The sequence below is a fragment of the Aotus nancymaae genome, unplaced genomic scaffold, assembly GCF_030222135.1.
Source record: "Aotus nancymaae isolate 86718 unplaced genomic scaffold, 86718_ANA_hifiasm-v0.15.2.pri h1tg000028l, whole genome shotgun sequence".
In the NCBI taxonomy this organism is placed as follows: domain Eukaryota; kingdom Metazoa; phylum Chordata; class Mammalia; order Primates; family Aotidae; genus Aotus; species Aotus nancymaae.
This window is the reverse complement of record NW_026988441.1, coordinates 28,152,941-28,180,362: the sequence shown is the minus strand read 5'-3', so window position 1 is coordinate 28,180,362 and position 27,422 is coordinate 28,152,941. Positions and strand designations below refer to the sequence as shown.

At 58.1% G+C, this 27,422-nt stretch overlaps 2 protein-coding genes across 2 annotated transcripts; one reads left to right on the top strand and one right to left on the bottom strand.

The window, feature by feature from the left end:
- Positions 1-719: 719 nt before the first annotated feature.
- DDA1 (DET1 and DDB1 associated 1) lies at positions 720-15,106 on the top strand. Its single transcript, XM_012443516.2, has 5 exons — positions 720-831; positions 7,388-7,468; positions 7,701-7,752; positions 8,995-9,056; positions 11,348-15,106. The coding sequence occupies exons 1-5, from the start codon at positions 829-831 to the stop codon at positions 11,456-11,458; spliced, it is 309 nt and encodes a 102-aa protein (XP_012298939.1). The 5' UTR covers positions 720-828; the 3' UTR covers positions 11,459-15,106.
- ANO8 (anoctamin 8) lies at positions 15,014-26,676 on the bottom strand. Its single transcript, XM_064381661.1, has 18 exons — positions 26,386-26,676; positions 25,510-25,620; positions 25,246-25,378; positions 24,925-25,063; positions 24,754-24,850; positions 23,681-23,797; positions 23,473-23,600; positions 23,213-23,374; positions 22,767-22,919; positions 22,542-22,668; positions 22,379-22,434; positions 22,177-22,251; positions 20,672-21,511; positions 20,209-20,400; positions 19,958-20,089; positions 19,760-19,870; positions 16,515-17,184; positions 15,014-15,688 (listed from the first exon to the last, which is right to left on the bottom strand). The coding sequence occupies exons 1-18, from the start codon at positions 26,489-26,491 to the stop codon at positions 15,315-15,317; spliced, it is 3,723 nt and encodes a 1,240-aa protein (XP_064237731.1). The 5' UTR covers positions 26,492-26,676; the 3' UTR covers positions 15,014-15,314.
- Positions 26,677-27,422: the final 746 nt, after the last annotated feature.

Genomic DNA, 27,422 nt, shown 5'->3' with positions numbered 1-27,422 from the left:
CCGGAGTTCGAGAGCAGCCTGGCCAACATGATGAAACTCCGTCTCTACTAAAAATACAAAAATTAGCTGGGCATGGTGATGCACATCTGTAATTCCAGCTACTTGGGAGAGTGAGACAGCACAATCGCTTGAACCTGGGAGGCGTAGGTTTCAGTGAGCCAAGATGGCGCCAATGCACTCCAGCCTGAGACAGAGTGAGACTCCGTCTCAGAGACAAAATAATAATAAAAATAAAAAATAAGATAACAAAGAACAAATATATTTAAAAAAACACGCAGCGGCTGGGTGTGGTGGCTCATGCCTGTAATCTCAGCACTTTGGGAGGCCGAGGCAGGCGGATCACCTGAGGTCAGGAGTTCAAGACCAGCCTGGCCAACATGGTGAAACCCTGCCTTAAAAACAAAAAACAAAACAAAAAACAAAAAACACTCAGAGACATACAAAACCCCTAGAGAGACTCTTGTAGATGTAAACTACAACTCCCAATAGATTTCGCGGCCGGGGCCTCCGCCCACTTCCGGATCTCACTTTCCATTGCTTCCAAGTCCCGGGCGGGGCTTTGCTTCTTCAACCGAACTTGACCACAAAAGATGGGGGCGTGGCAGCCAATGGACGCATCAATTAGCTGGATGCTGCCAATGGAAGCGCGCAAAGCTCTCATATAAAGGGCGGGGCTCGAGTGCGGACCAATGACGGGGCGCGGTGGCGCCATCAGTGTGGGCTGTGCCGAGGCTGGAAGTTACTGTGAGGCGGCGGCTAAGAAGGCGGCTGTGGTGGCGGCGGTGGAGGCTGAAGCGGCGGCCGAGGAGGCTACGGAAGAAACAGAAGATGGTGAGGATGGCCTTCAGGCCTTTACTCCCCCTCCGCTCGACAAAATGGCGCCTTGGTCCCACCCACCTCCAGTATCCCCCTAGACCCCTCTCCGCCCTGCCCGGCCTCCTCGGCCTCGCTCCCGCCCCTCACACTCACCTATGACCTTCGACCCCCGGACCCTACCAAGAGCTTCCTGCCGATCGCACCATCACTCCTTCTCCGACCCCTGACCCCATCTAGGATAACAGGCCCTGACAACTCATTCATTTCCGGGTTACGGCTCCCCGCCCCCCCCCCCCGGAAATCGTCTGGGGTGGGGTTGGGGTCCCGTAAGACCCCCTGGTCTGGCCTTGTCCTCGGCGCGCCGGGCCTGGATGTCTTCAGTTCAGGATAATTAGGGAGCCAGCCTGGGCCCCGGGGCGGGGGAGGGGGCTTGGCACGGCGATATGCAGGGCTTTGTCGCCAAAGGAAGTGCGACATCGCCGACTGTCCCGGTCCCCCGGGCCCTGAGCCCACCTCCGCTATTCTGGGCCCTTACCTGCCCCTAAGAATGAACAACTTTATCTCTCCGGTCCGCATGAGGTTGCCCCTCTCAAATGAGAGTGGCAGTAGTCTGAACCTTATAGGATGGTGACAATTTAGGCAACTGACGTCGTAAAGGACCCAGGGCAGTGAATGCTCAGCAGACGAGCTGGGCGACTCGAGGCCAGTGACATTCTCTTCTAGCTGTCCCGTTATCATGAACTGTGGATCGTCCCCACCTGACTCTTGGAAGGTTGAAATTCCTTCAGAGCTCCCCAGTCCTCCTGGGATTTGGGTCTGGTGGTTCTTTGGGGTTCAGTCTCCTCACCTGAAAAGTGGGATGGTAACCCACCCTCAGAGGGGAGCTAAAGCTTCTCCCCAACCCCCACTAGTTGGCATCCTCAGGGCTGGGAAGGGTGATGGGAAGTTTGGGCAGGGAATGTCAAGACCCCGTTGCCCCCTACCCAGAGTCCCAGCCCACAATCCACAGTCCTTGGGATGTGGTCGGGATGAAAGGAAGACTCCCTTTCAGGAAGGAAGTAGGAAGGTGTGTTTCAACTGTGCGGGTCCCCAAGCTTGGGTGTTGTCCTTGATGCCTTGGTATGGTCTCATATCTGCAGCCAGTCATACATGACTTTGATTAGCTCTGTCTTCAGAACACACCTGAATCCCTCCATGGCTTCAGACCCTAGTGCAGGTACTGCCACCTCCCCCTGTGTACCTGCCCCAGCCTCCTCCCTGGTCTCCTAGCCTTGATCCCACTCCTTTGGCAGTTTATAATTCACCTGAACCAGAAGGAGTTGTATTTTGGAGGCAGGGTCTCCCTCTGCCGCCCAGGCTGGAGTGCAGTGGAGCAATCACAGCTCACTGCAGTCTCCACTTGCCAGGCTCAAGAGATCCTTCCACCTCAGCCTCCTGAGTAGCTGGGACCACAGGCACATGCCACCATACTCTGCTCATTTTTATACTTTTTGGAGAGATGGGGTCTCCATATGTTGCCCAGGCTGGTCTCGAACTCTTGGGTTCAAGCGATCCTCCTGCCTCAGCCTCTGAAAGTGCTGGGATTACAGGCGTCAGCCGCTACGCAGGGCCTCAGAAGGAGCTTTTAAAGATGTGCATCAAGTGATACTACATTCTTTTTTTCTTTCTTTTTTTTTTTTTGAGGTGGAGTTTCACTCTTGTTCCCCAGGCTGGAGTGCAATGGTGCAATCTTGGCTTACTGCAACCTCCACCTTCCGGGTCCAAGTGATTCTTCTGCCTCAGCCTCCTGAGTAACTGGGATTACAGGCATGCGCCACCACACCTGGCTAATTTTTGCATTTTTAGTAAAGATGGGGTTTCTCCATGTTGGTTAGGCTGCTCTCAAACTCCTGACCTTAGGCGAACCATGTGCCTTGACCTCCTAAAGTGCTGGGATTATAGGCATGAGCCACTGTGCCTGGCGCAAATGATACCACTTTCTAGCCTATAAAATACTCCGGGCTTCCTGTTGTAACCTGGATGACCCTGGCTGTCCTTCTCACCCTGAGGCCCCTGGCCACCTTTATGACCTCATCTCTGCTCTATGAGCTCCAGCCACCCCCACCCTGGCCTTGTTTTCACTTCCTCACACTCCAGGTTCCTGCCACCCCAGTGCCTTTGCACCTGATGCTCTTTCTGCTCAGAGCACTCTTCCTTCTGTGATCGAGGCCCTTCCTGACTTTGGGGGTCCCCAAGTCTCTTTGCTGTCAGTGCAGGGCTTCTCTTCCTCATCTCTTTGTTGGGTCCCTGGCAGGCTACCTGCAGTGGGACTTTGTCAGTGTGTGTCTGCTGAGGCAGTGGATGGCTGCAGGGCGCAGCTGTGGCTGGCATTTGTCTGGCTGAGATGAGGGTTCCCCCATCCCCTGACTCCCATGTCTCGAGGCCTTGTTTTCCAGCTTAGCAAGGGTGGGAAGGCTGCACGTACCCTGCCTTCATTCATTTGTTCAGCACAGACATGTTGATCCTACAGGCTGCCCTTGAGGGATCTCCAGGCAAAGCTTTCCCCTTGTTGTCTTGTGACTCAGTAACCCTGGGAGGTAGCCCTGTTGGAATGCCTCCCTTCACAGGGAGGCCCAGAGGATGGGAGGTCACTCGTCCCAGGTCACACAGGTCACACAGGACGGGCTGAGCCAAGATTGAGAGCAGAACACCCAGATACCTGCACCTCTTGCCACTCAGCCTCCAGGCCCCATGCAAGCCCTGCCAGGGTTGAGTCAACCTTCTGCCCTCAGGGTGGTACTGGTCCAGCCAGGAAGGTGGATGTGTAAACAGATGACCTCGCCAGGGTGTGACGGAGGCTCTGGGAGAGGCTTTCAAAGTGCGGGGGGAGCAGAAGGGCAAGGAATGGGTTGGAGCTGGTGGGGAGGTTAGCAGGTATTTGCCATATGGAGACATGAGGGGCATTGCTAGAGGGTATGTGTGACAGAAGTTGTGGGTGACGGGAGCCCAGCAGGGGCAAGCTGGACCAGGGCTGTGAAGGGGGACAGGACCCCCTCCTCACCCTTCAGGTCTCAGTGCCTGCATCCCTGCATCTGGAGAGCCCTCCCTGATGTCCCGAATGGACCAGAGCTCTGCCCAGTGCCCTTGAGGCACCCTGTCCCGCATCTACTTCCCGTGCACTGTGCAGCTCTGTGCCCCACACCATCCCAGGGCCAGGCGCAGCTCCATGGTGCCTCAGTCCAGTGCCCTGGTGCCTGGTAGGGCCCCAGAAGACCTTGCAGAATGAATGAAGCTGGTCCCAGAGCTGGAGACTGAGCTCAGGCTGACATCTTAGGATGGGAGGGGAAGCAGGTTTGAGGGACTTTGAGCTGGTCTTGGGGCAGTAGGTCATCCAGATGTGAGGACTGTCTCCCGGGTGGGAAGGGGGGCCCACCCAGGCACATTCCAGCTTCCTGAGAGGGACCAGCAGAGGAGGGGTTGGATGTCATAGCAGCTGCTGCTCCCGCCTGTCCCAGAGGGTGGTGGGAAATTGTCTGAACAGCAGCTACTCCCAGGGCAGCTCTCTTGGGCCTCAGGGATTGAGGGATGGCCCTTTCTTCTACCTCCGTAGCCTGCAGGGGCTCTAGTCCTTGATTTCAGGCACGTGATGAAGAGAAGGAGGTTGGCTTCCGAGGCTGGGCACACGTGGGTTCGAGTCAGCCCCCTGGTTTTCTGGCTAAGACTGGGTGACCTCTCTGCCTTTGTGTCCTTGCCTTTGATAGGGAGACACTACGCACTGGCTCATTGGGTCAGATCATACATAGTGAGCTCAGGAGGGCCCCGTTCGGGACAGGCTGTGTAGGGAGGCCTGCAGCAGGCAGCCCCGCCACTGTCCGACTCCAGGCCTCGCTGACTGGTCGAAAAGGGCTTTTTTGTTTTCTTTTTTTTTTTTTGAGACAGAGTCTGGTTCTGTTGCCCAGGCTGGAGTGCAGTGGCATGATCTCAGCTCGCTGCAACCTCTGCCTCCCAGGATCAAGCCATTCTCCTGCCTCAGCCTCCCAAATAGCTGGAATTACAGGTGCCCGCCACCACACCTGGCTAATTTTTGTGTTTTTAGTAGAGACAGGGTTTCACTGTGTTGGCCAGGCTGGTATTGAACTCCTGAGGTCAGGTGATCCGCCCACCTTGGCCTCCCAACGTGCTGGGATTACAGGCGTGAGCCACTGCGCCCAGCCGAAAAGGGCTTGTGAAGAGTGAATGGATTCTGTTGTTGCTGCTCTGAAGCCACTTGGGCCTGAACACTTAGATGGCCAAGTCCCCTGCCCCAGAAACCAGTGATAGGGAGAGGGCATCCTGCTTCTCTCAGGCTGTGGTCCTCTCCCCTTAAGGGGCCCAGGTTCCGTGCTGTGGACACGGCGTTCTCCCCTCACAGGGCAGGTTCAGACCTTGTGGCCAGCTCTGGGGTGTGGGGACCCCAGGAGCAGTGCTGGAACTGACCAGTCCCAGACCCTGGTTACTTTAGTCCACACAGCGTTTTCTTTTATTGATTTTTTTTTTTTTTTTTTTTTTTTTTTTGAGACAAGAGTCTCGTTCTGTCCCCCAGTCTGGAGTGTAGTGGTGCAATCTCGGCTCACTGAAGCCTCTGCCTCTCAGGTTCAAGCGATTCTCCTGCCTCAGCCTCCCAAGTAGCTGAGATTACAGGTGTGCGCCACCACACCTGGCTAATTTTTGTATTTTTAGTAGAGATGGGGTTTCACCATCTTGGCCAGGCTGGTCTTTGAACTCCTGGCCTCATGTGATCTGTCTGCCTCAGCCTCCCAAATTGCAGAGATTACAGGCATGAGCCACTGTGCCCAGCCTCACACAGCATTTTCTAAAAAGTTAGCTTTAAGGGACTGGATGTGGTGGCTCACACCACACTCAGCTACTTGGGAGGCTGAGGCACGAGAATTGCTTGAACCTAAGAGGTGGAGGTTGCAGTGAGCCGAGATCACACCACTGCACTCCAGCTTGGGCAACAGAGTGAGACTCCATCATAAAAATAAAAAAGCCGCCGGGCGCGGTGGCTTACGCCTGTAATCCCAGCACTTTGGGAGGCCGAGGCGGGTGGATCACGAGGTCAAGAGATCATCCTGGTCAACATGGTGATACCCTGTCTCTACTAAAAATACAAAAAATTAGCTGGGCATGGTGGCATGTGCCTGTAATCCCAGCTACTCAGGAGGCTGAGGCAGGAGAATTGCCTGAATCCAGGAGATGGAGGTTGCGGTAAGCCGAGATCGTGCCACTGCGCTCCAGCCTGGGTAAGAAGAGCGAAACTGCGTCTCAAAAAAATAATAATAATAAATAAATAAATAAAAATAAAAAAGCCAGCTTTAAAAACCTGGAGAGAGGCCAGGCGTGCTGGCTCACGCCTGTAATCCCAGCATTTTGGGAGGTCGAGTCGGGTGGATCACTTGAGGTCAGGAGTTTGAGACTTGGCCAACATGGTGAAACCCCATCTCTACTAAAATACAAAAACAAAATTAGCTGGACATGGTGGCAGGCATCTGTAATCCTAGCTACTTGGGAGGCTGAGGCAGGAGAATCACTTGAACCTGGGAGGCGGATGTTGCAGTGAGCCAAGGTAGCGCCACTGCACTCTAGTCTGGGCAGCAGAGCGACACTGTCTGAAAAAAAAAAAAAAAGAACAAAAAACCTGGAAAACAGATTCAAATGCAGATTTCTGGGTTTGATCAGACATAGGAAGCTTGGGGAACCCTGAGCTCCTGTTCCTATGTAGCTGAGACCCCCATAAACCAGGCCCCTGCTCCCTGAGCTCCGTTTATCGTGACACTGTCACATGGGTTTCTTTGGATGGAGTAGTCTCTGTCCTAGGACCCTATCAAAGGTGGATTGGTGGAAACCAGCCCTAGGAGTTTAATGTGTTACTGAGCACAGCTGCGCCCAGGGGGCCACAGCCACCTCTTCTCTGTGGGCCGTTGGGAGGGCCCAGGTCTGACTGTCTACCCTGCTGCTTACTTGCTGCGGTGTGACTTTTTTTGTTGTTTTTTGAGATGGAAGCTCGCTCTGTCGCCCAGGCTGGAGTGCAATGGCATCATCTCAGCTCACTGCACCTCTGCCTCCTGGGTTCCAGCGATTCTCCAGCCTCAGCCTTCTATGTAGCTGAGATTACAGGCATGCACCACCACGCCTGGCTAATTTTTCTGTTTTTAGTAGAGATGGGGTTTTGCCATGTTGGCTAGGCTGGTCTTGAACTCCTGATTTCAGATGAACCACCCACCTTGGCTTCCCAAAGGGCTGGGATTACAGGCCCGAGCCCGCTGCAATGACTTTTAACCAGTGGCCTGTTCTCTTGCAGCCTCAATTTCCCCACCTCTTACCTAGTTAGGGGGCTGTCATGAGAACCCCCTGGAGGACGTGCACATAGCCTGGCTTGGTTACTTTTCTCTGGTTCCGGCAGTGTATCCAGCAGCCAGCTCAAGGGTGTGTTCTGGAAAACTTGAACTACAAAGAACAGTGGGAAGAAGGAACCCAGCAGTCACCCAGCAGGTGCTCCAGGGATGCCGGCACGTTGCCTGGTTTCTCATGTACCATCTTCCGTGTCTTCTAGGCAGATTTTTTGAAAGGACTGCCTGTCTACAACAAAAGCAATTTTAGTCGATTTCACGCGGACTCCGTGTGCAAAGCCTCGGTGAGTGCCTGTTCCTGGGGCTGGGAGGGATTGGGACACTTCCAAGGGGCCTGGGAGCAGCTTGTGTCCTCCGATTGGGATCTTGGCCAGAACAGAGGCCGATTTTCAAACCCAGCCCCATCCACATTCTTGACTGTCTTCCAATGTGCACTGAAGGGTGGGTGCCAAGTCGAGGGATGAGACCCCAGGCCCATGCACTCTCCTAACCCATCCCTTCCCAACCCTCCTGCAGAACCGACGGCCCTCAGTCTACCTGCCCACCCGAGAGTACCCGTCTGAACAGAGTAAGTGGCCACTGTCAGTCTGTCCCATTCTGGCTGCTGAGGGTCGGGGTTCGGTGACCACAGCATGGCACGGGAGGTTATCTTCAATCCCCGCCCAGGTCATACACTCGGCTTAGGTTCACATGCTGGCTACTGAATCCGGTTAGGTCGGGGAGGGTTTCCGGGGAGGTGCAGGAGGGACCGTGGGGGCTCCAGCCTGGGGATGCACACGTGGATGCCTGTCCACTCCCAGCCTCTGGGGATAGCCGGAAACCTTGCTTTCCCTGGACATCTCCTGATTGGGACACACTGGGATCCATAGCCAGCCCAAAGTGGCCCCCATCTTGTCCCTTGTCTGTTCCTCACTGGCCCTTTCCCCTCCCTGTCAAATGAGGTCAGGTGAGAACTCCGATCCCACAACAAGTAGTATTGGGCAGGGAGTCCGCAGAGGGCTACAGCGGCCGGGGCTGGGGATCCAGCCAAGCCTGGGTGGCAGTGAGGGGAAGGGGGTCCAGGTGGAGGGGCCCACAGCGCAGGAGGATTTGGTCCTGCTGTCTTAGTTTAAATGTTCAAAAAGACTCCACACCAGGCGGGTGGCTCCCGCCTGTAACCCCAGCATTTTGGGAGGCCAAAGCAGTAGGATTGCTTGAAGCCAGGTGTTCAAGACCAGCCTGAGCAACATAGTGAGACCCTGTTTCTGCCAAAAAGCATATATATGTATATATATACACACATATGCATATATATACATACTCATATATGTATACATATACACATACATATATATATGTTAGCTGGGCATGGTGGCGTGTGTGTATAGTCCCAGCTACTTGGGAGGCTGAGGCAGGAGGATCACTTGAGCCCAGGAGCTCCAGGCTGCAGTGAGCTGTGATTACTCCAGTCGGGGTGACCAAGTGGGACCCTGCTCTGAAAGTATTTATCAGAGCCTGCGGGGTAGGGCTGTGTGGTCACTGGGTACAGCGACGCAACATGTGCTCCTAGTCTGCTGGGAGAAACACAGGCACGAGAGCGTCAGTGCCGGGGCTTGGAATCCCTTGCACAGGGAGCAGGGGCCCTGCAGGCAGCTGGCTCAGGCCTCTGGGAGTGGCCGTGTGTGTTCAGAAGCAAAAACATGGGACATTTGGAGATCTCTGAAGTGGAGGGTATTGAATTCCAGCCCCAGAATGACCTCCTAAGGGCAGTGTCAGGCGAGGAGCCCAGGGAGGGGAGGTGTCTGCGACTTTCTCTGTCTTTCCTCCTTAGTCATCGTGACAGAAAAGACAAACATCCTTCTGCGCTACCTGCATCAGCAATGGGACAAAAAGGTGAGGCCTGCAGGGCTCCGGTGCTGGGATTTCAGGTGGACAGAGATGAGGCGCCTGGCAGGGGCTCTGAGCACAGGAAGGACTCTAGTGACTGGAGCAGGGCCTTGAGGGCTGGGTAGGAGGGCCCCGGGCGATCCAGGAGAGGGAAGAGCGTTCCAGTGGCAGGAACCGCTGTGTAGAGGCCACAGGACCCCGGTGCTCAGGAGGCTGGACACCAAAGCCTCAGGCTTCCCATGGCCCTGGCATTAGGTAGACTGTATTGATATGAACTAGATAGAATCTGAATGGTGAAATGTGTACATGTGATTAAAAATCTAGGCAACTTAGGGCTGGGTGAGGTGGCTCATGCCTGTAATCCCAGCACTTTGGGAGGCTGAGGCAGGTAGATTACCCAAGGTCAGGAGTTTGAAACCAGCACATGGTAAAACCCCGTGTCTACTACTTGGGAGACTGAGGCAGGAGAATCGCTTGAACCTGGGAGGCGGAGGTTGCGGTGAGCTGAGGTCGCGCCACTGCACTCCAGCCTGGGCAACAAGAGTGAAACTCCATCTCAAAAAAAAAAAACAAAAAAACAGGCAACAGGAGCGGGTGTGGCTGGGTGTGGTGGTTCACGCCCATAACTGCTTGAGAGGCTGAGGCGAGAGGATGGCTTGAGACGTGGAGTTTGAGACCAGCCTAGGCAACATAGCAAAACCCTGTCACTAAAAATTAAAAGAATTAAAAAATTAGCCAGCCGTAGAGGCATGTTACCGTAATCTCAGCTACTTAGGAGGGTGAGGCAGGAGGATTGCTTGAGCTCAGGAGGTCGAGACGGCAGTGAGCTGAGATCGTGCCATTGCACTCCAGCCAGACCCTGTCTCTAAAAAATACAAATTAAAAATGAGAGGGTGTAGTTGCAGTGAAGAGTCATCTTTCCCCGCCTCTGGTGCCCCAACTCCCTTCCCAGAGGCTGCCTCTGCACATGGGACATTTTTTCTCCTTTTTCTTTTCTTTTTTCTTTTTTTTGAGATCGGGATCTCACTCTGTCGCCCAGGCTGGAGTACAGTGGTGTGATCTCGGCTCACTGCAACCTCCTCCTCCCAGGCTCAAACCATTCTCCCGCCTCAGTCTTCCAAGTAGATGGGATTACAGGCATGTGCTACCATGTATTTGTATTTTAGGAGTTTGACCATGTTGCCTAAGCTGGTCTTTTTCTTTGTTTTAACAGAGTCTCATGCTTTCACCCAGGCTGGAGTGCAGTGACATTATCTCGGCTCACTACAACCTCCGCCTCCCAGGTTCAAGCAATTCTCCTGTCTTAGCCTCCTGAGTAGCTGGGATTACAAGTGCACACCACCACGCCCAGCGAATTTTTGTATTGTTAGTAGAGACAGGGTTTCACCATGTTGGCCAGGCTAGTCTTGAACACCTGACCTCAAATGATCCACCTGTCTCGGCCTCCCAAAGTGCTGGGATTACAGGTGTGAGCTCCATGCTTGGCCTTCTTTTTTTTTTTTTTTTTAAATGAAAATCTCTCCCTGTTGTTCTGCAATGTGGTCAGTTTGATTTTTTTCTAACATTGAACAGTGGATGGTGACCTGCCCTGGACAAAGTTGGAAGGTGGGGGGACTCTGTGACAAAGTGACTGCTTCCGAAAATCCAAGCTGCTGGGCCCAACCCCGCCCCTTCTGCCCCCAAGACCTTGGTTCCCACAGTGGGGAAGGAGACGTGTGCTTCTCTCTTTTGCATCCCCATTGGCTTCCAAAGGGCCTTTGTCCCCAGACTGGGTGGATTGTGCCTCTTGAGTGCTTGAGAAACCAGCCCTGTATGGGTCATTGAAAGCAGTGGTGGTGACTCCTCCAGGTGCACAGGAAGCACCTGTCTTTCACCAGCCTTGGGTCCAGGATGTGCCCTGGGCAGGGCTTAGCAGGGCAGGTCCTGGTGGTAGGAGGGGCTGTCCAGCCAGGTACCCTGGGCTGCCCTACTGCACTCCAGGCCTACCTCTGTGATGCTGCTACAGGGGGCCTGGGCTGGCGTTAGGACTCTGGGAGCTTCACCCAAGTGAAGACTCACAGCTTCAGGCTGGGCAACATAGTGAGACTCCCGTCTCTACCGAAAATAGAAATATTAAGCATGGTAGTATGTACCTGTAGTCCCAGCTACTCTGGGGGCTGAGCTGGGAGGATCGCTTGAACCAGAAGGTTGAGACTACAGTGAGCTATGACTGTACCACTGCACTCCAGCCTAGACAACAGAGTGAGATCCTGTCCAAAAAAAGAGACTCACAGCCCCTCTCTATCTCCTGTCCCCAGAACGCTGCCAAGAAGAGAGACCAGGAGCAAGTGGAGCTGGAAGGCGAGAGCTCGGCGCCTCCCCGCAAGGTGGCGCGGACCGACAGCCCAGACATGCATGAGGACACTTAAGACTCTCGCTCCCGATAGGCGCCTCCTGCCGTGTCTGCTCCTCGGTCACCCACTCGCCTGCCCACCATGTGTAAGCACCCTGCCCGCCCGCCCATCCACACCCTGCGTCACCACCTCCAACCTCATAGGAGCCGATGTATTTATTTTCCTTGAGTTTTTATTTATGCTGTAACCTGTATCAAGCGTTGGTTAAAGGGGACATCAGACCCAGTAGTATGATATTGGTAGATGCTTTTTAAAAAAAAAAAAAAAAATTGTCCCCCTGACCCCCGCCTTCCACCTGGCCAGTTCCCCGACTCCCACCCCCAGTTCTCCTCCAGAGAACCAGAGCGTGTTTGTGAGGGTCTCTAGCGGGGGCTTCACTGTGGCTGGGCAGCAGGGGCGGGCCTGGGGTGGCCGGACCCACCAGGACAGCCGAGCAGCCTTCTCTCCCCTAACACCGGTCCAGGCCCGTGAGCCTCGGTCTTGTCCCATGTTCTGCCCAGAACTCTCCCATGCCCAGACCTCACTCTGAGCGTGCGCGCATATCGGGAGAAGTTGGCCCTGGGGATCTTTCTCTTGAGTCATTTTATCATGGACTAGTGAGTGCTCCGTGTCCACCCCAATAAAAGGGTCTTTCCTACTTGACCTCGCGTCTTTGCTCCACACACCTTGACTGCAGAGGATGGAGCCTCTGGAAGTCATCCCTGTCGTCACCAAGAGGAATGAGAAGGGCCCCCCATGCCAGGGGCCCCGGCACCAGCTGGATTCTCTCATGGGCTTGCTGAGGCCATCATGCTCAAGGCCAAGACCTGCCTGGACCATCCCCTCTGCCTCTCCTGCCAAGGTGACCCCAAGGACAGGTCATTCCTGAGAGACGGTCCGTAGTGCTGAGGATGGAGCAGGGTCAGCCTTCTGCCTGGGATACCGCCGAGCAGGGCAGCACACCTGTCAGCTACCGCAGAGATGGCCGGCCTCACCTGGGGGCCTGGGGTGTAGGGCCTCTGCCACTCCTCTGAGGCACAGTGACAACGCAGATGGCATCTGGCCGATCTTGCTGGCCTGGGTGGTGGCCTCATCCCTGCTGGGTCATAGAGGAGCTGCACGGAATGTTGGGCAGTTGGCATGTGCCATGGCTGCTCATGGGGCCCCTCCTCTGCCAGCGGGGCTGGCTTTTGGGCTGAGCTTGGGTATGTAAGGGGTGTTCAGGCTCTGGGCAGGTTTGTGGCCCTGACCTCTAAGCCTAGGGCTGGGGGAACACTGCTTCTCCCCTAATCGCCCCCACTTGGGGTGGTCTCAGTTTTCCTTTGTTTGTTTTGTTTTGTTTCTTTTGAGATAGGGTCTCACCCTGTTGCCCAGGCTGGAGCGCAGTGGTGTGATCACAGCTCACTGCAGCCTTGACCTCGAGCATTCCTCCCACCTTGGCCTCTCGAGTAGCTGGGACCACAGGCGCATGCCACCATGCGTGGCTAATTTTTTTGTTTTTTTGAGATGGAGTCTTGCTCTGTTGCCCAGGCTAGAGTGCAGTGGCAAGATCTGGGCTCACTACAACCTCCACCTCTCACGTTCAAGTGATTCTCCTACCTCAGCCTCCCAAGTAGCTGGGATTACAGCCGCCTGCCACCACACCCAGCTAATTTTGCTATTTTCAGTAGAGACAGCGTTTTGCCATGTGAGCCAGGCTGGTTTCAAACGCCTGACCTCAGGTGATCTTCCTGCCTCGGCCTCCCAAAGTGCTGGGACCGAGCGCGGCTGCCTGGCTAGTTTTAAAAAGTTTTTTGTAGAGATGAGGTTTTGCCATGTTGCCCAGGCTGGTCTCAGACTCCTGGGCTCAAGCCATCTGCCTTCCTCAGCCTCCCAAAGTCCTGGGGTTACAGGTGTGAGCCACTGTGCCTGGCAGAGGTCTTGGTTTTGAGAGCTGAGTCTGAGGGCATTGGGATAGTGTGTGGGGTTGGGCCACAGAGCTAGCAGAGACACCAGGCTACGGAGGGTCTGCCTGCCCCAGATTCCACTGGAGGGCCCTGCCTGTGTCAGACCTTCTGGCCTGCATGGCCCATCTCTCCCAAGGACAGATGGTGCCAGGAAGGGCTCTCATCCTACACAAGGAGTGGCTGAGCCGGCCCCAGCCCAGCACGGCCACCCACCTGTGCCTCTCAGCTCTCAGCAGTGTCTACACTACAGGGGTAGGGGATGTTCTCTTAGGGTCTGTGTGGTCACAGGGCAAGTGGTCAGGAAATGCACACTTGACTGGTCAGTGGTGCGGGTTGGGCTGAGCGCCCTGGAGGCTCCAAGCCAGGTGGGGAGTCCCAGTCCCCGGGGTTGGTGTGACCTGGGCAGGCCTGTGGGGTCCATCTGTGAGTGACTGAGATGGTGGGACTTCAGCTTCCAAGGCCAGGGGCCAGAGTTGGAGCAGGGGGTACCCCCACCCTTCCCCTCAGCCTGTCTACACCTCTCCAGCCCCCGGTTTCTGCTTTGAGTGGCTGGGGGCCATTTCCTGCCTGTGCTGTCTGCCTATGGCTCTGCAGGGCTCCCATACGGGCACCTCCTTCCCCTCCCCTGCCTCTGCTCACTCAGATGGGGTCTCACAGCTGTACCCCAGCTCTGCCTCCGTGGCCTCCCCCTAGAACCCTGGGTCTGCCGGGACATGCCTTGTTTGGCACACACGCTCTGTGGTGGGAGAACACTGGGCCCCTGAGCCAGCCTCTGCCTACCCCTCCTGTCTTTGGGGTCCCCCTCACCCCACTCTTCCCCTAAACTCTGTCTTCCATCTTCTCTGCCTTTGCACAGACTGTTCTCCTGCCTCCAGTGAACTCTGACTTCCCCACAGACTCCTGAAGTGCCCCCTGCTCACACTGGCCCCCAGCAAGGCCCTCTGGCCCAGCCCTGCAGTGCAGCCACATGGGCCTGAGCCTTAAATTTTTGCATGGGGACACATTTGTCCTCTTCTTCCTGACAAACGTGAGGGTCTGAGAGGCCACGTTCCTGTTCCTGAGTCATAAGACAGAGTGCCAGTGACTTGAGTCTGACATCCATTGCACAGTGGGACATCCCCACTTCGTCCCAATATCACCCTGTGTCTGTTTCGGGGACACCCAAATGTGCCATTCCCTCAGTATCGCAACTTGGGGACCGCAGGGGGCTCAGGTGCCAGGTGCCTTCCGATGTTCGTGCCATAAGCCCTTCCTGTCAGACCTGGCTCCCCCCAGATGACATTCTGGGAGGTGGGCATGCCAGAAAAGGCGAGTCTTGCAAACTGCTGCCCTGTCCCTCTTTGAGAAGGAGGCTTATTCAGGACCTGGCCCGTGCACATATTACTGCCTCTTTTCAGCACTTTGAGATTTCTTCCTTTGTCTAGTGGCTGAAGCCAGAACTGAAGTTGGCCTCCAAATCTGGGCCGTCTCAGAGGCGGCACAGCCTGGAGTTTTCCATCTGTGGCCGAGACCCAGTTTTTGGGAGGAGGCCCCCACGGGTCAAGCCAGCCTGTACCAGGATGGGGGGAGGGTGACACCCAACCCAGGCCCCAGCCACTCAGACTGCCCCCACCCCCACTCCCTTTTCCACCGCTCTGACTTCGGGCACTGTTGAAATATACTTTTTATTGCATTTCTGCCGTTTTACAAAAATATGACAAAATAAATTAAAAACAAATAAATAATCGCCTATTCTGTATGTGTGTGCGTGTGTGTGTTTGTGTTTTCTGTTGGTTTTGTGGGTTTCCTTTCAATTCCCTCATCCTGGTCGAAAGGAAAACGGCAGATGGGGGGCGCCGGCCAATACTGGGGCCGTGGGGGCTGAAGCGCATCTTGCATTTTGGGGGCCGGCTGCCCCTGTGAATGACTGATATTGCATATGAGAAGAGAAGGCAGGGCGGGCAGAGCTAATGCCAGCCGCTGGGCCAGCACACGGCCTGGGGACTGGGGCTGGGGCTGGGGCTGGGTGAGGGCGCCGGGGTCTCGGGGGGCTCCGAGGTGGGCGGCAGCGGTGGGGGCGGGAGGCTGTAAAAGCTGGCATCCCCCGGCAGGGGCTGGGGGGCGGGTGGGGGCCCGGCCATGGCACAGGGCGGGCACTCGGTGGCGGCCAGGGCCTGGCGGGGGGCAGCGCCCTCGCCCCCGCAGCCCCAGGGCCCGTCCCACTGCCAGCAGCCGGCGGGCGGCGTCGGAGGCCGGGGCAGCGGCATTGGCGGCGGCGGCGCGGGGCTCCGGCTGCGGCGGGTACGGAGGGCAGGGGCGCCCACGGGGGCCAGCGCTGTCCCTGCGGAGGCGAGAGGGGCCGTTCCGGGGGGATGCCGCCCCCGCCGGACCCGCCGGGCTGGCGACCCTGCCCACAGTCCCTCCCGGGCTTCCAGGCACGTAAAGGCCTTATTGCTTCTGATCTGAGACCGAGGTGGGAGGCCCCCTGGGCAGATTCCGGGGCATACCCTGCCTCTGGGCACGGTCCCTCCCAGTCACAGGGGGAGGACAGTTTGAGGAAGTCCCTCTGGCTTCTGACCTATGGCCCTTGTGCTGCAGCTGCTACCTGGTGGGCTTCTAGGGACGAGCTGCTGGAGCTCAGGCTGGGATTGGGGCAGGGGAGGTGGTGGGAGGGTAGGGGTGAGGTCTGCACCTCTGCTTCAGCACATGTGGGAGCTCCCTGGGTGGGCCCCTCCAGCCCCACCTCCGAGGAAGGCCTTCCTGAACAGCTGGGCTGCAGGGTGTGGATTTGCATAGAGGCCTGGGGGGTCCAGTCCCCCCCCAGAGTGAGCTGGAGCAGGAGAAGGGCCAGCTGGATGGGAAACGGGCCTCCCTCATCTCTCCTGGCACTGGAGCATGGTGGGGGGGTCCCTGGGTGCAGTCCTGGGACAAGGGGCTTTGGCATCCCTCCCTGGGAGGGTCAGGCACAGGGCATCGGGCTAACAAAGGCCCTGGAGACACTAATCAGGCTTTCACTGAGATGCTCTGTGTGCCACAGACCCAGGTCCCCGCCAGGACCCATGACTGGGCCTCCTCTGTCCCCTTCAGCCCCTCTCCCCAGGCCTGGCCACCCTACCCTACCCCCAAAGCCGGCCCGGCATCCCCACCCCCGAGTTAAAGCTTGTGACCTGAGCCTTCCTCTTCGGGCCGGGGGGCTTCCAGCTCCTCAGCCATGGCCTCGTCCACCGGCCCACTCCTCTGAACCCGGCTGCTGCCACTGCTGGGGGTCCCGTCCGTCCGGGCCTGCCCGCCCGCCCCGTTGGACCCAGGCTCAGCCCGGGTGCCACCAAAGGGGAAGAGCTTGCTGGCGTGGAAGGCTTTGGGCGGCGAGTGGCTGCGCTCAGAGTCCCGCCGGGTCTCGGGCGACTTGAGGAACTTGAAGCTGAGGAAGGCGGGCAGGCGGGTGTCGCTGCCCGTGGGCGACTGGGCAGGGGGAGGCCGGGCGGTGGCCCCGGCCCCTGCAGCGGCCAGTGAGGATGTGGCCCCCGACGAGAGGAACTTGCCCTGCAGTGGGATGATCTGCTTCAACTTCATGACGTTGTTGGGCGCTAGCAGGGAGCCTGGGCGCTTGGGTCGTTCAGGCCCGTGGCCACCTGCAGCGCCGCCCTTGGCCTTGGCAGAGGCCTTCTCGGAGGAGGTGGCTGGGTCCAGCCCGGAGCCCTCGGCCCTCGCCTCCTCCCGGCCACCAGCATCATGCTCTCGCCGGGCGTGGTGCTCTGCATGGCGCTGTCGCTCCTCCTCCTCCCGCCGTCTGCGCTGCTGCTGCTGGTAGCGATGCTGGGCCTGGCGTTCGTGTCTCTGCAGGTAGAGCCGAGCCGTTACAGGACTAAGAAGAAAGGGTGTTAGCAGGTGCCAGCCGAGGCTGGTGCATGCCAGGGCTCTCTGTGGAAGTGGGGGAGACTTAAATGTGTATTGGGCTCCAACTGCATCCCTGCACCCACACTGGGGGCTCCCTGCAGAAGTGGGAGAGATCCAATCACTTATTGGGTGCCAACTGCATTCCCAGGTACATGCTGGGCCTCCCTGTGGAAGTCAGGGAGGCTTAAATGCTTATTGGGGCCCAGCATGGCGGCTCACGCCTGTAATCCCAGCACTTTGGGAGGCTGAGATCACTTCAGGCCATGAGTTCGAGACCCGCCTGGCCAACATGGTGAAACCCCGTCTCTACCAAAAATATAAAAATTATCTGAGTGCCGGGCCGGGCGCGGTGGCTCACGCCTGTAATCCCAGCACTTTGGGAGGCCGAGGTGGGTGGATCACAAGGTCAAGAGGTCGAGACCATCCTGGTCAACATGGTGAAACCCCGTCTCTACTAAAAATACAAAAATTAGCTGGGCACAGTGGCGCGTGCCTGTAATCCCAGCTACTCAGGAGGCTGAGGCAGGAGAATTGCCTGAACCCAGGAGGCAGAGGTTGCGGTGAGCCGAGATCGTGCCATTGCACTCCAGCCTGGGTAACAAGAGCGAAACTCCGTCTCAAAAAAAAAAAAAAAAAAAAAAAATTATCTGAGTGCCTGGGCATAGTGGCTCATGCCTGTAATTCCAGCACTTTGGGAGGCCGAGGCGGGCAGACCACAAGGTCAGGAGTTCAAGATCAGCCTGGTCAATATGGTGAAACCCCATCTCTACTAAAAATACAAATATTAGCTGGGTGTGGTGGCATGCGCCTGTAGTCCCAGCTGCTCAGGAGGCTGAAGCAGAGGAATCGCTTGAACGCGGGAGGCAGAGGTTGCAGTGAGCTGAGATCATGCCCCTGGACTCCAGCCTGGGTAACAGAGAGAGTCCATCTCAAAAAAAAAAAAAAAAAAAGCTGACCGTGGGGGTACAAGCCTGTAAATCCCAGCTACTTGGGAGCCTGAGGCAGGAGAATTGCTTGAACCCAGGAGATGGAGGTTACAGTGAGCTGAGATCGTGCCATTCCACTCCAGCCTGGGCGACAAAGCAAGACTCTGTCCCAAAAAAACAAAAAAAAAAGCTTACTGGGCGCCAATTGCATCTCTGGGCCTGCACTGGATGGCGCTCTTTGCAGAAGCGGGAGAGATCCAATCACTTATTGGGTGCCAACTGCTTCCTGGGCCCACACCGAGGTTCTCTGGGGAAATGGAGAGAGATTCTGAGGCTTATTGGGTGCAACTGAATGAATCCCTGGACCCACGCCGGTACTTTCTGGGAATTGAAAACACACATTCACTGGCCATCAACTCTGTCCCCGGCTGTGTGCCAGACAGCATCTTAGGAATTGGTAAAATGGAAACCAAATGTGAGCCTCAACCAGAGAACAGGCAAGAGACTTTGCCTCCCAGAGAACCTGCTTCCCAGAGAACAGGCAAGAGACAGAACTATGGCTGCAGGCCGGGTGTAGTATCTCACGCTTATAATCCCAGCACTTTGGGAGGCCGGGTGAGGTGGGCAGATCACTTGAGGTCAGGAGTTTGAGACCAGCCTGGCCCACATGGTGAAACCCCATCTCTACTAAAAATACAAAAGTTAGCCGGATGTGGTGGCATGCATCTATAGTCCCAGCTATTTGGGAGGCACGAGAATTGTTTGAACCTGGGAGGGGGAGGTTGCGGTGAGCCGAGATTGTGCCACTGCACTCCAGCCTGGATGACAGAGTGAGAGACTCTCTCTCTCTCTTAAACAAACAAACAAACAAAAAAACCCGTGGCTGACTATAGCCAGGTAGCCATGTGCGATACTCTGTCAATGATGTAAACTTCAATGCATTCATGTTCAATAAAATAAAAAGTCAGTTTCTTGGTCACAGCAGCCCCACTTCAACATGCTCACTGTAGCTAAAGGTTACAGGGACCGTGCAGAGACAGGCCATTGTCATCCTCGAGGAATGTTCCCTGTGCAGGCGCTGGGGAGCTCCTTGGCCCATTCTGTAGCTTTCTGAGGAATGCGGAAGGAGCTGGGCTTCTAGGAAGCATCTGCTGTGTCCCTGGCCCCCTAACAGGGTGCCATCAGGCAAGCTGGTGGATGGCAGAAGGTTCTGAAGGGCCAGCCTGGTCCTGGATGCTGCCAGGATTCCAGAAGCCACTGGACCCGTTGTGAGCACTAGTTATCACTACTTATTATTGCTCTTTTTAGAGACAGGGTCTTGCTCCATCACCAAGGCTGAAGTGTGGTGGTGAGATCACAGCTCACTGCAGCCTCGAACTCCTGGGCTTGAACGATCCTCCTACCTCGGCCTCCCAAAGCACTGGGATTACAGAAGTGAGCCACTGCGCCCAGCCAGGGAGTACTGATTATTATACCCAGTTCTGTGCAGTCTCTGCATTTGCCCTCATGCTGAGGAATTGGCCACCAAGATCAGAGACCCACCAGCAGCCCCACCAATGAGAAAACCGAGTCCAGCCTGGCCCCCCTACCTTAAAAGCCTCGCGGCGCTGGTACTCCAGCTTGGCCATTTCCTCGGCCACCCAGCCCGGGATGTCGGGGATGGCCACGTGGATGAGGTACTTGAGGAGCAGAGCAAAGTGCTGCAGGGGTGGCACAGAGAGGAGGCTGCAGACGCTGGGACCGCCCTCCCACCTCCCAGCTGCCCCTGCCCCTGTCACCAGCCCCACCTCGAGCACCACCACGGATACGATGGCTGCCTCCGGGCTCAGCCAGGGGAAGAGGCGTTGCAGCTGCCCGCACTGGCCGATTAGGTAGCAGTTGACCACAATTGCTAGGACACCCATAGCCTCCATCACCTTCTGCAGGGCGGGAGGAGGGCTCAGGTGGAGTCCTGCCGGCCTCCCCAGAACCCAGGCTCCTCCCAGCTGCACCCGGGCTCCCTCTGGGCCTCAGCTCGGAGCTCCTGGCTTCCCCCCACCTGCCACTGGCCGATGCTTTCCACGCGCTGGCCGAAGGGCCGCTGCAGCCCGGTGCACAGCTTGAAGGCGTCGCTGCGGATCTCAATGAGGTTGTTGACCAGCGCGCACAGCGCTGCCAGGGGGAAGGCGGACGAGAAGAGCACGACGTAGCCAAACTGCACAAACATCTCCTGGTAGTCCTGGAACGTGTCCTGAGGGCGGGCGGGCCTCAGACCTGGAAGCCTCTTCCCTAGGACAATCTTCCTCCCATCGAGCCCGCCTCCCTCACGTGGACCCAGGGCCTGTCCCATCCTTGGCCAGTCCAGAGGCTTCCTCCATCTGGCTAGGCCTTCCTCTCCTGCAGCATCCCAACAACATCAAGGGCCCTGTTACTGCCACCCCGCCACGCCCCACCCCCGCGGCCTCCGGCCTCCACCCTCGGACTGCGTGCCCCGCCCCTCTGAGGCCCCGCCCCCTCCTCACCTCGTACTTCTTCATACAGCTCTCCAGCTCCGCCTGGGTGAGCTGAGGCGAGTGTTCCTCTTCGGGCGGGTCAATCCAAGATGACCGGTTCTGCCGCCTCTGCCTCCGTGTCGGGTCGCTGTTGGAGCCGGGCTCCGGGTCCGGGCCCCCATCGGGCCCCTGGTCTCGGCCTTCGCCCCCGGCCCGGCGGAGCAGGATGGCTGGGGGCTCCCGTTCAGGGCTGCTGGGAGCCCCCTCCGCCTCGTCGTCCTCCTCGGCCAGGGTGAACACGCCCGGCTCCAGCCCCTTCTCCACCATGGTGGGGCTCCCCTCCTCCAGGAGGGCCTCGGGGCTTGGGCCGGGCCGACGCCGCCCCGCCCCGCGCTCAGCGAAGCTGACCTTCTTCAGCCGGAGCCCGCAGTCCAGGAGGCCCCCTTCCTCGCCCTCCTCCTCGTCCTCCTCTTCCTCCTCATCCTCCTCCTCGTCGTCTTCCTCGTCCTCCTCTTTGCCCCCGGGAGGCCCGTCCCCCTCCTCCCCGCCTTCCCCCGCCCGCCGCCGCTCCACCGGCGCCGCCTCCTCCTCCTCCTCCTCCTCTTCCTCCTCCTCCGGCGCCCCGCAGCCCCCGCTGAGGCACCTGCGGCCCCCCGCGCCGCCGCCGCCGCCCCCGCCCTCATCGGCCTGGGGTTCGAGGCGGCGGGGCGCAGGGCGCCGGAGGCTCAGGAGGCCAAGCAGGGCTCGGGCCAGCTCCCAGGCTGCCCGCAGGCCCAGCTCGCCGCGGCCCAGGCGCCGGTACAGGTGCGGCTGCAGGACCTCACGCACGTTCTGGAGGAACTGGCGGGTGATCAGCAGTGTGGCCAGCATCTGGGGGCAGGAAGGGGGCGGAGAGAGGCACGTGGGGGCAAAGCGGGGTGCCGGGACACACGCCGAACCCGGTTCCTAACTCCACTGCTTTGGACGCACCTGGACGCGAGGGCCCCAGCGCTCAGCCACAAACCACAGCCTGGCACGCGCAGCGCTCCTCGCCGACCTCCCGGGCAGACCCAGCGGGTCTCCATCCCACCGCGGGCTTGCGGACGCCCCACACCCCCCTTCGCGCATGCGCCTTCAGCTCGGTGCGCCCGGTCCCCGGCACAAGCCACGCTGCCCACCCCGGCGAGGCCCTGAGGGCTCGCCACCTGCCCGTACTTTGGCCCGGGCCGCGAGCAGGAGGCCCTGGAGGGAGAGGAGGAGCAGGCGGAACCGCAGGGCCGCGAGCGGGACCAGCACCGCCCGCAGCTGCCGCTCGAGGCTCTGGGACAGGGACAGGACGAGCAGGAGCTGTGAAGGGACCGACGGACAGATGGACGGACAGATGGAGAGAACGACAGGCAGAGAGAGGACGCACAGACAACGGACGGACAGATAGGAGAGAAGGATGGAGGAGGGGAGGGAGGGGCTGGAGAGCCCTTGGACCCCTTGGCCATGTCTGGCCCCTCGCTGGCCGCCATGGGGGCAGGGGGGGACTGCCGCTGGGGCGGGAGTCTCACCTCTTTCAAGCGCTCCATGTCCTTGAGGTAGAAACCGATGTAGAAGAGGCTCAGGTAGGAGTTGACAAACTGGAACTGCAGGAAGGAGGCAGGCGGTCGTCACCCGCACCCCCATCCCACTCCCAGGGGCCTTCCCTGTGCCCCCATACAGATCCCACAGCGTCCTTTCTGTCCCCCTGCCTGCCCGATGGTGGTGACTCACCAGGACAACTTTGATGATGAGGTGCTTCTCATAGGCACTCTCCAGTCGGTAATTTTCTAGAAGCCGAGGGGGAGAGTGAGAGGGCAGCTGCGTACCCCCAAGGGTGGCAGGGATCCTAAGGGGTAGTGGGGACCTTCCTCCCTGGGACCCTGGCAGCGCGTACCCATGTCGTTGAGCCAGATGGCGAGTTTCTTGTAGCCCTCGGCACTCACACTGACAAGCAGGGCCAGCATGACCTTAGGCAAGAATCGGGCGAGCCGGGGCAACCCCTTCACGCTCAGCACCAGCTCCTGTGGGAGCAGGGGGTTCAGGGCTCATCCCGGCTACAGGACAGCTCCAAGGTGGAGCTGGGCATCAAGGACAGGACGGGTGGAGGTACGGGGGTCACCTGCAGCTGGAAGCAGCCAAGCATGAGCAAGAAGACACAGACGAGGCACGCCAGGCATAGGGGGAGGCTGACGAGCAGCTGGAAGAGCAGCCGCTTCCAAGGCGGGTAGTAGAACTCCTCCGCTCGCGTGACGGGGCTGATGCGGCGCACACCCTAAAGGTGGGCAAGGGCGGGTTCAGCATGAGCTCAGAGAGGCCAGCTCTGCCTCCCGCACCCCTCTCTATCCTCAGAACTCAATTTCCCTCCATCATTCCTTCTCGGGTCACCCACCCAGACCACTGTTCCCAGGCCCTCAAATCCATCCCCTTGGGAAACACACAGAGCCCGCCTTGGTTTGGCATACTCTCTTTGACGGAGCAACCGTATTTCACACCTTGCTTCTGCAGTGGCCCCAACCATTTACCTTTACCCGGTCTCCATGACCCTGGACTCAGCCCCCAACTGACCCTGAACTGGGGGCGTGGCTCCTCCACGGCTTCCCCAGGTGAGTCCAGCGTCCCCCACTTGTATGCCAGCTCAGCCCCTCTCCGCTTCCATTCCTCTAGGAAAAGTGTTGACCAGATCACATTGAAGAGGGCAAAGACCACGCAGGAAACATCCCGGCTTGTCTGTGAGTAGCAGAAGAGAGTTGAGTCATTGTCTGTGCCAATCCAGAAAGGAGGGCACCTCTGGGTCCCCCAGGCCTTGCAGGTTCCCCTCCGAGTACCTGATCAACCTCTGTGAATGTGTACAGGACAGACCCAAAGACAGCTGGGTATACCATAGCTGATGTGTAGAAGCCCAGCCAGGCGAAGTACATAGCAATCTTCACACCAAAGTAATCACAGATGTCATCTGCCAGGGGACAAGAGGGTCCCAGTCACCCCCTGCCTGTCTGCTGTGACTCCCTCCCATCCCCCCAGCCCAGGCCGCACCTAGAGGCTGGTTTTCACACACAGCCTGCACCCATGACTTCATGAGGCGGTTTAGAATACGCTGCTCGTGGACAGGGAACACCTGCTGGATGATTCCACGGGCCGCCAGCTCGGGGACTGTGGATAGAGGAGCACAGGTGATCCCTGCCCCTCCACCAGAGCCCAGCCTGGCTAGCCCCCTTTGTCTGAAGCCCAAGTCGCAGCTTTTTGTCTGCTCTTAAACCTCTAGAGCTCTTTCCAGGGGAGGAGTTCTAGATGGATAAAAAATCTGATTCTCCTGCAGAATTCGGTAGGTGCTGGTGCAGGCAGGGAGGATGCAAGGGAACCGGGAGGGTGGGGTCCTGGTGAGGAGCCATGTTTTTATTTTTTACTCTATGTATTTATTTGTTTATTTTGAGACAGGGTCTTGGTCTGTTATCCAGGCTGGACAAAGTGCAGTGGCGCTACCATAGCGCACTGCATCCTCGAACTCCTGGGCTCAAGTCATGCTCCTGCCTCGACCTCCCAAAGCATTGGGATTACAGGCGTGAGCCACTGTGCCCGTCCCCATGTTTTAAATAAAGCTCAGTTTGTGGACCCGAACATCTGAAGAATGGTAAAAAGTCGTTGTTGGAAGGTGAACTTGGGTGGCTGATTTCCTGGTGGGGAAACCAAGGCCAAGAGCCGCACCACGCAGTAAGTGGAGGGCTGTCCATAGTCCCTGCCTCCATCTTATCCCAGACTCAGAAAAGGTCCTCTCCTGTACCCACCTCCCAGAAATAAGTCTCACCTTTTGGCTAAAGCCACGCCCCCTCAGCTCATTGGTTTCCCAACTTTTTGCCAACCCCTAACTGGTTGGATCTAGGCCCCGCCCTCCTTCCCTGATAAGCTGTCATCTAAGAGCTCCAACCAACTTAGGAGATGAGCTCCCCACTTTCACTAAGACCACACCCCTTTAGCTCATCCGTTTCCTAACTTTTTGTCAATCCCTGACTGGTTGGCGCTAGGCCCTGCCCTCCTGCTCTGATAGGCTGCCTTTGAAGAGCTCCACCCTACTCTCTGCCTGTGATTGGTGTTGGTCCCGCCCTGCTCACTGATTGGCTGGTCCTCCAGGAAGCGCACGTTGTGGAGCGCCTCTCCCTGTTTGGCACGCAAATTCTGCAGCCAGAAGCGGATGATGCTCTGGCGTTCCTGCGAGGAAGAGGGCGTGAGCTCAGGGAACTTATAGATACAGGATGCTTGCGGGGGCCCAGAGCCGGCCTCACCTGGGAGGTGAAGAAGCGCAGCTCGCTCTCCACATTCTCATAGATAAAATCTTCCTCGCAGGAGAAGCCGCGGGTGCCCCCGCCAAATTCGGCCTTCACTGCCTTGCGCAGACCCAGTTCGTCGGCCCCTCGGAGTAGGCTGTGAAGAAGGTGGAGGAGGTGGGCTCACAAGGAGGCCCCGGCCCACCATCCTGGACCTGAGGATGGTGCATCCGGCAGCCTTTGGGACAAACGCAGGGCGGCTGGATAGCATGGGTGGCACTTGGTAGAGCAGGGAGCCGGGTGGCAGGCTCAGCGAGAGGCCGGGGACAGGGGACTCGCCTCTCATACGTGGCGGTGACAAAGAAGGCGTAGGCACGCGTGTGGCGGTGGTGGCGGACTTGCACGATGAGCTCGGGGATGCCCACGCGGATGTGGTTCAGCAGCCATAGCAGCGTGTGGTCATCGGTTGTGTCTGCCAAGGGGCACAGGGACCGATGGCTCTTGCCACGAGGGGGCCCAAGGCCTCCCACATATTCCCGCTCTGGGAAGCTGAGCTCAGGAGAGCCGCATCTGGGCACTGGGCGGGCGGGCGGGCGTGGGTACCTGGGAAGGTCATCAGCACGTCGCAGTTCTCTGTAGGCACCGTCTTCATCCATGCCTTGTGGGACACCAGGTAGCGACCCGCCTGCAGGAGCCGCTTCCCGAAAAGCTTATCTAGGGGGGTGGTGTAGCAGGCCCGGGTCAGGCCACAATGGGATAGAGACCCCAGCCTCCAGTCTCGGTCCCTCTGGTCCCCCCCAGGGCTCCTCACTACTCTGCCTGGCATCCAAGGCCCCAGGAGCTCTGGCCTTGGCTTATTTTCCTCCCTCCACGTCCTTGCACCAGCCAGGCCTTCCTCCAGGAATGCCCTTCCCCCCAGGTCCTCCCTTACAAATCTTACTCATTCTTGAGGCCCAGCTCCGCCTCCAAAACCACAATCGATGGGGCGCTCACTAGCAGCCCTGAGCGCTTCACCACATTATGACAGCGCCGTCCTTGCAACAGCCCCAGGAACTGGGTGCGGTTCTTACCCCCATTTCACAGGTGAGGAAACTGAGGCCCAGAGCGTTTAAGTCACGCGCCCAAGGTCACACAGTCGAGCTGGGATTTGAACTCAGGACCGTATGATTCTCTATTCTTCGCGGAGAGGCTCTCTCAAGCGCATCCCTGCCCCGCCGCGATCCCACAGCCCTCCGGTGGCCGGGCGCAGCCCAAGGCTGGGGCTTTCGGAGGGGCGTGTCCGCATCTCCGCTCCGGGACCCCAGCCCGATGCACCGTCCCAGCCCCGCCCGCCGGGCCGCAGCCGCAATGCCGGGAGGAGCCGGCCCCTCATCCAGACACCACGCCAGGGACGTTTGACCTCGATCCTCCTCCCCGTGCAGTCGACGCGGGCTCCCCAGGCACCTGCAACCCTGTCTGGTCCAGCCGCCACACACATACCCAGAACTCCGGACGCCGGGGCTGCAGGCTCGCCCTCCGGCGGGGGCCTCTTGCCACGCTCGCCCTCCAGGGACGTGCTCCCGGCGCCGGAGGCGGCCTCGGCCATGGCGAGGATAGGTCAGGTCAGGGGCTACGGACGGCCCGGGCGCCGGGGGGCCGCGGGCTCATGGGGCCGGTGTCGCCGCCGAGCGCGCGGGAGGAGGAGACAAAGGCCGCGCCCGCCCGCGCCGGCCGCCTTCCTCGCTCTCCCGAGCGCTGCTTCTCGTCCCCGCCCGAGCCGAACCTCGATTCTCCTTCCCGGCCGGGTGCACGTCACTCTCGGGTTCTCAGCTGAGTTCGCCCGCCTAGCTCTTTGGTTCTCGTCTCCGCCCGTGTTATTTCCTGGGTTTCGTTCTCGCCCGCCCACGTCGCTCTCTGCTGCTGGTCCCCGCCCGCACTGATTGTGCATTCTCCAATTCGTCTCCACCCATGCTTCCCTCTGGTCCCAGCCTCGGAGCCTCAGTTTCCCCATCTGCGGACTCCGGACTCTGGAGACGCGGTTTGGAATGTGAGATGGGCGTGATTTGACTAAGAGAGGACGTGGGAAGGGTGGGCCTGGTTGGGGAAGATTCCTGGTGACAGTAACTTCAACCACCCCAGTAGAGCTGTGATAGATAATTGTAGCAAGCCCTGCCTTAGGAACTTTGCACGCATCACTTAGCAGCCTAGAACACTCCTCATACACTCCGTCCAGTTAACACCGACTCCCTTCCGGATGTAACTTCGGAGAGGATCCCATAGAGTTGTCAAGCAAATAAAAATACAGTCCGCCTAGTTAAATGTAAATTTCAGATAAAAGAATAAGTGTTAGCCGGGCGTGGTGGCGGGGGCGCTACTCGGGAGGTTGAGGCAGGAGAATCGCTTGTGCTTAGGAGGTCGAGGCTGCAGTGAGCCCAGATTGCACCACTGCACTCTAGATAGGGCGACAGAATGAGACCCTGTCTCAAATTCATACATACATAAATGTTTCTTTCTTTTTTTCTTTTTGAGACAGAGTC

Bases quoted from the DNA above. Each gene is read 5' to 3' on its own strand.
- DDA1 (XM_012443516.2), top strand. The intron at 7,469-7,700 runs GTGAGTGCCTGT...ACCCTCCTGCAG, and splicing joins ACTCCGTGTGCAAAGCCTCG to AACCGACGGCCCTCAGTCTA. The intron at 9,057-11,347 runs GTGAGGCCTGCA...TCCTGTCCCCAG, and splicing joins ATCAGCAATGGGACAAAAAG to AACGCTGCCAAGAAGAGAGA.
- ANO8 (XM_064381661.1), bottom strand. From the start codon at position 26,491: ATGGCCGAGGCCGCCTCCGGCGCCGGGAGCACGTCCCTGGAGGGCGAG. The intron at 25,621-26,385 runs GTATGTGTGTGG...CCACCCCCCTAG, and splicing joins CCCGGCGTCCGGAGTTCTGG to ATAAGCTTTTCGGGAAGCGG. The intron at 25,064-25,245 runs GCGAGTCCCCTG...CCTTCTTCACAG, and splicing joins GTCACCGCCACGTATGAGAG to CCTACTCCGAGGGGCCGACG.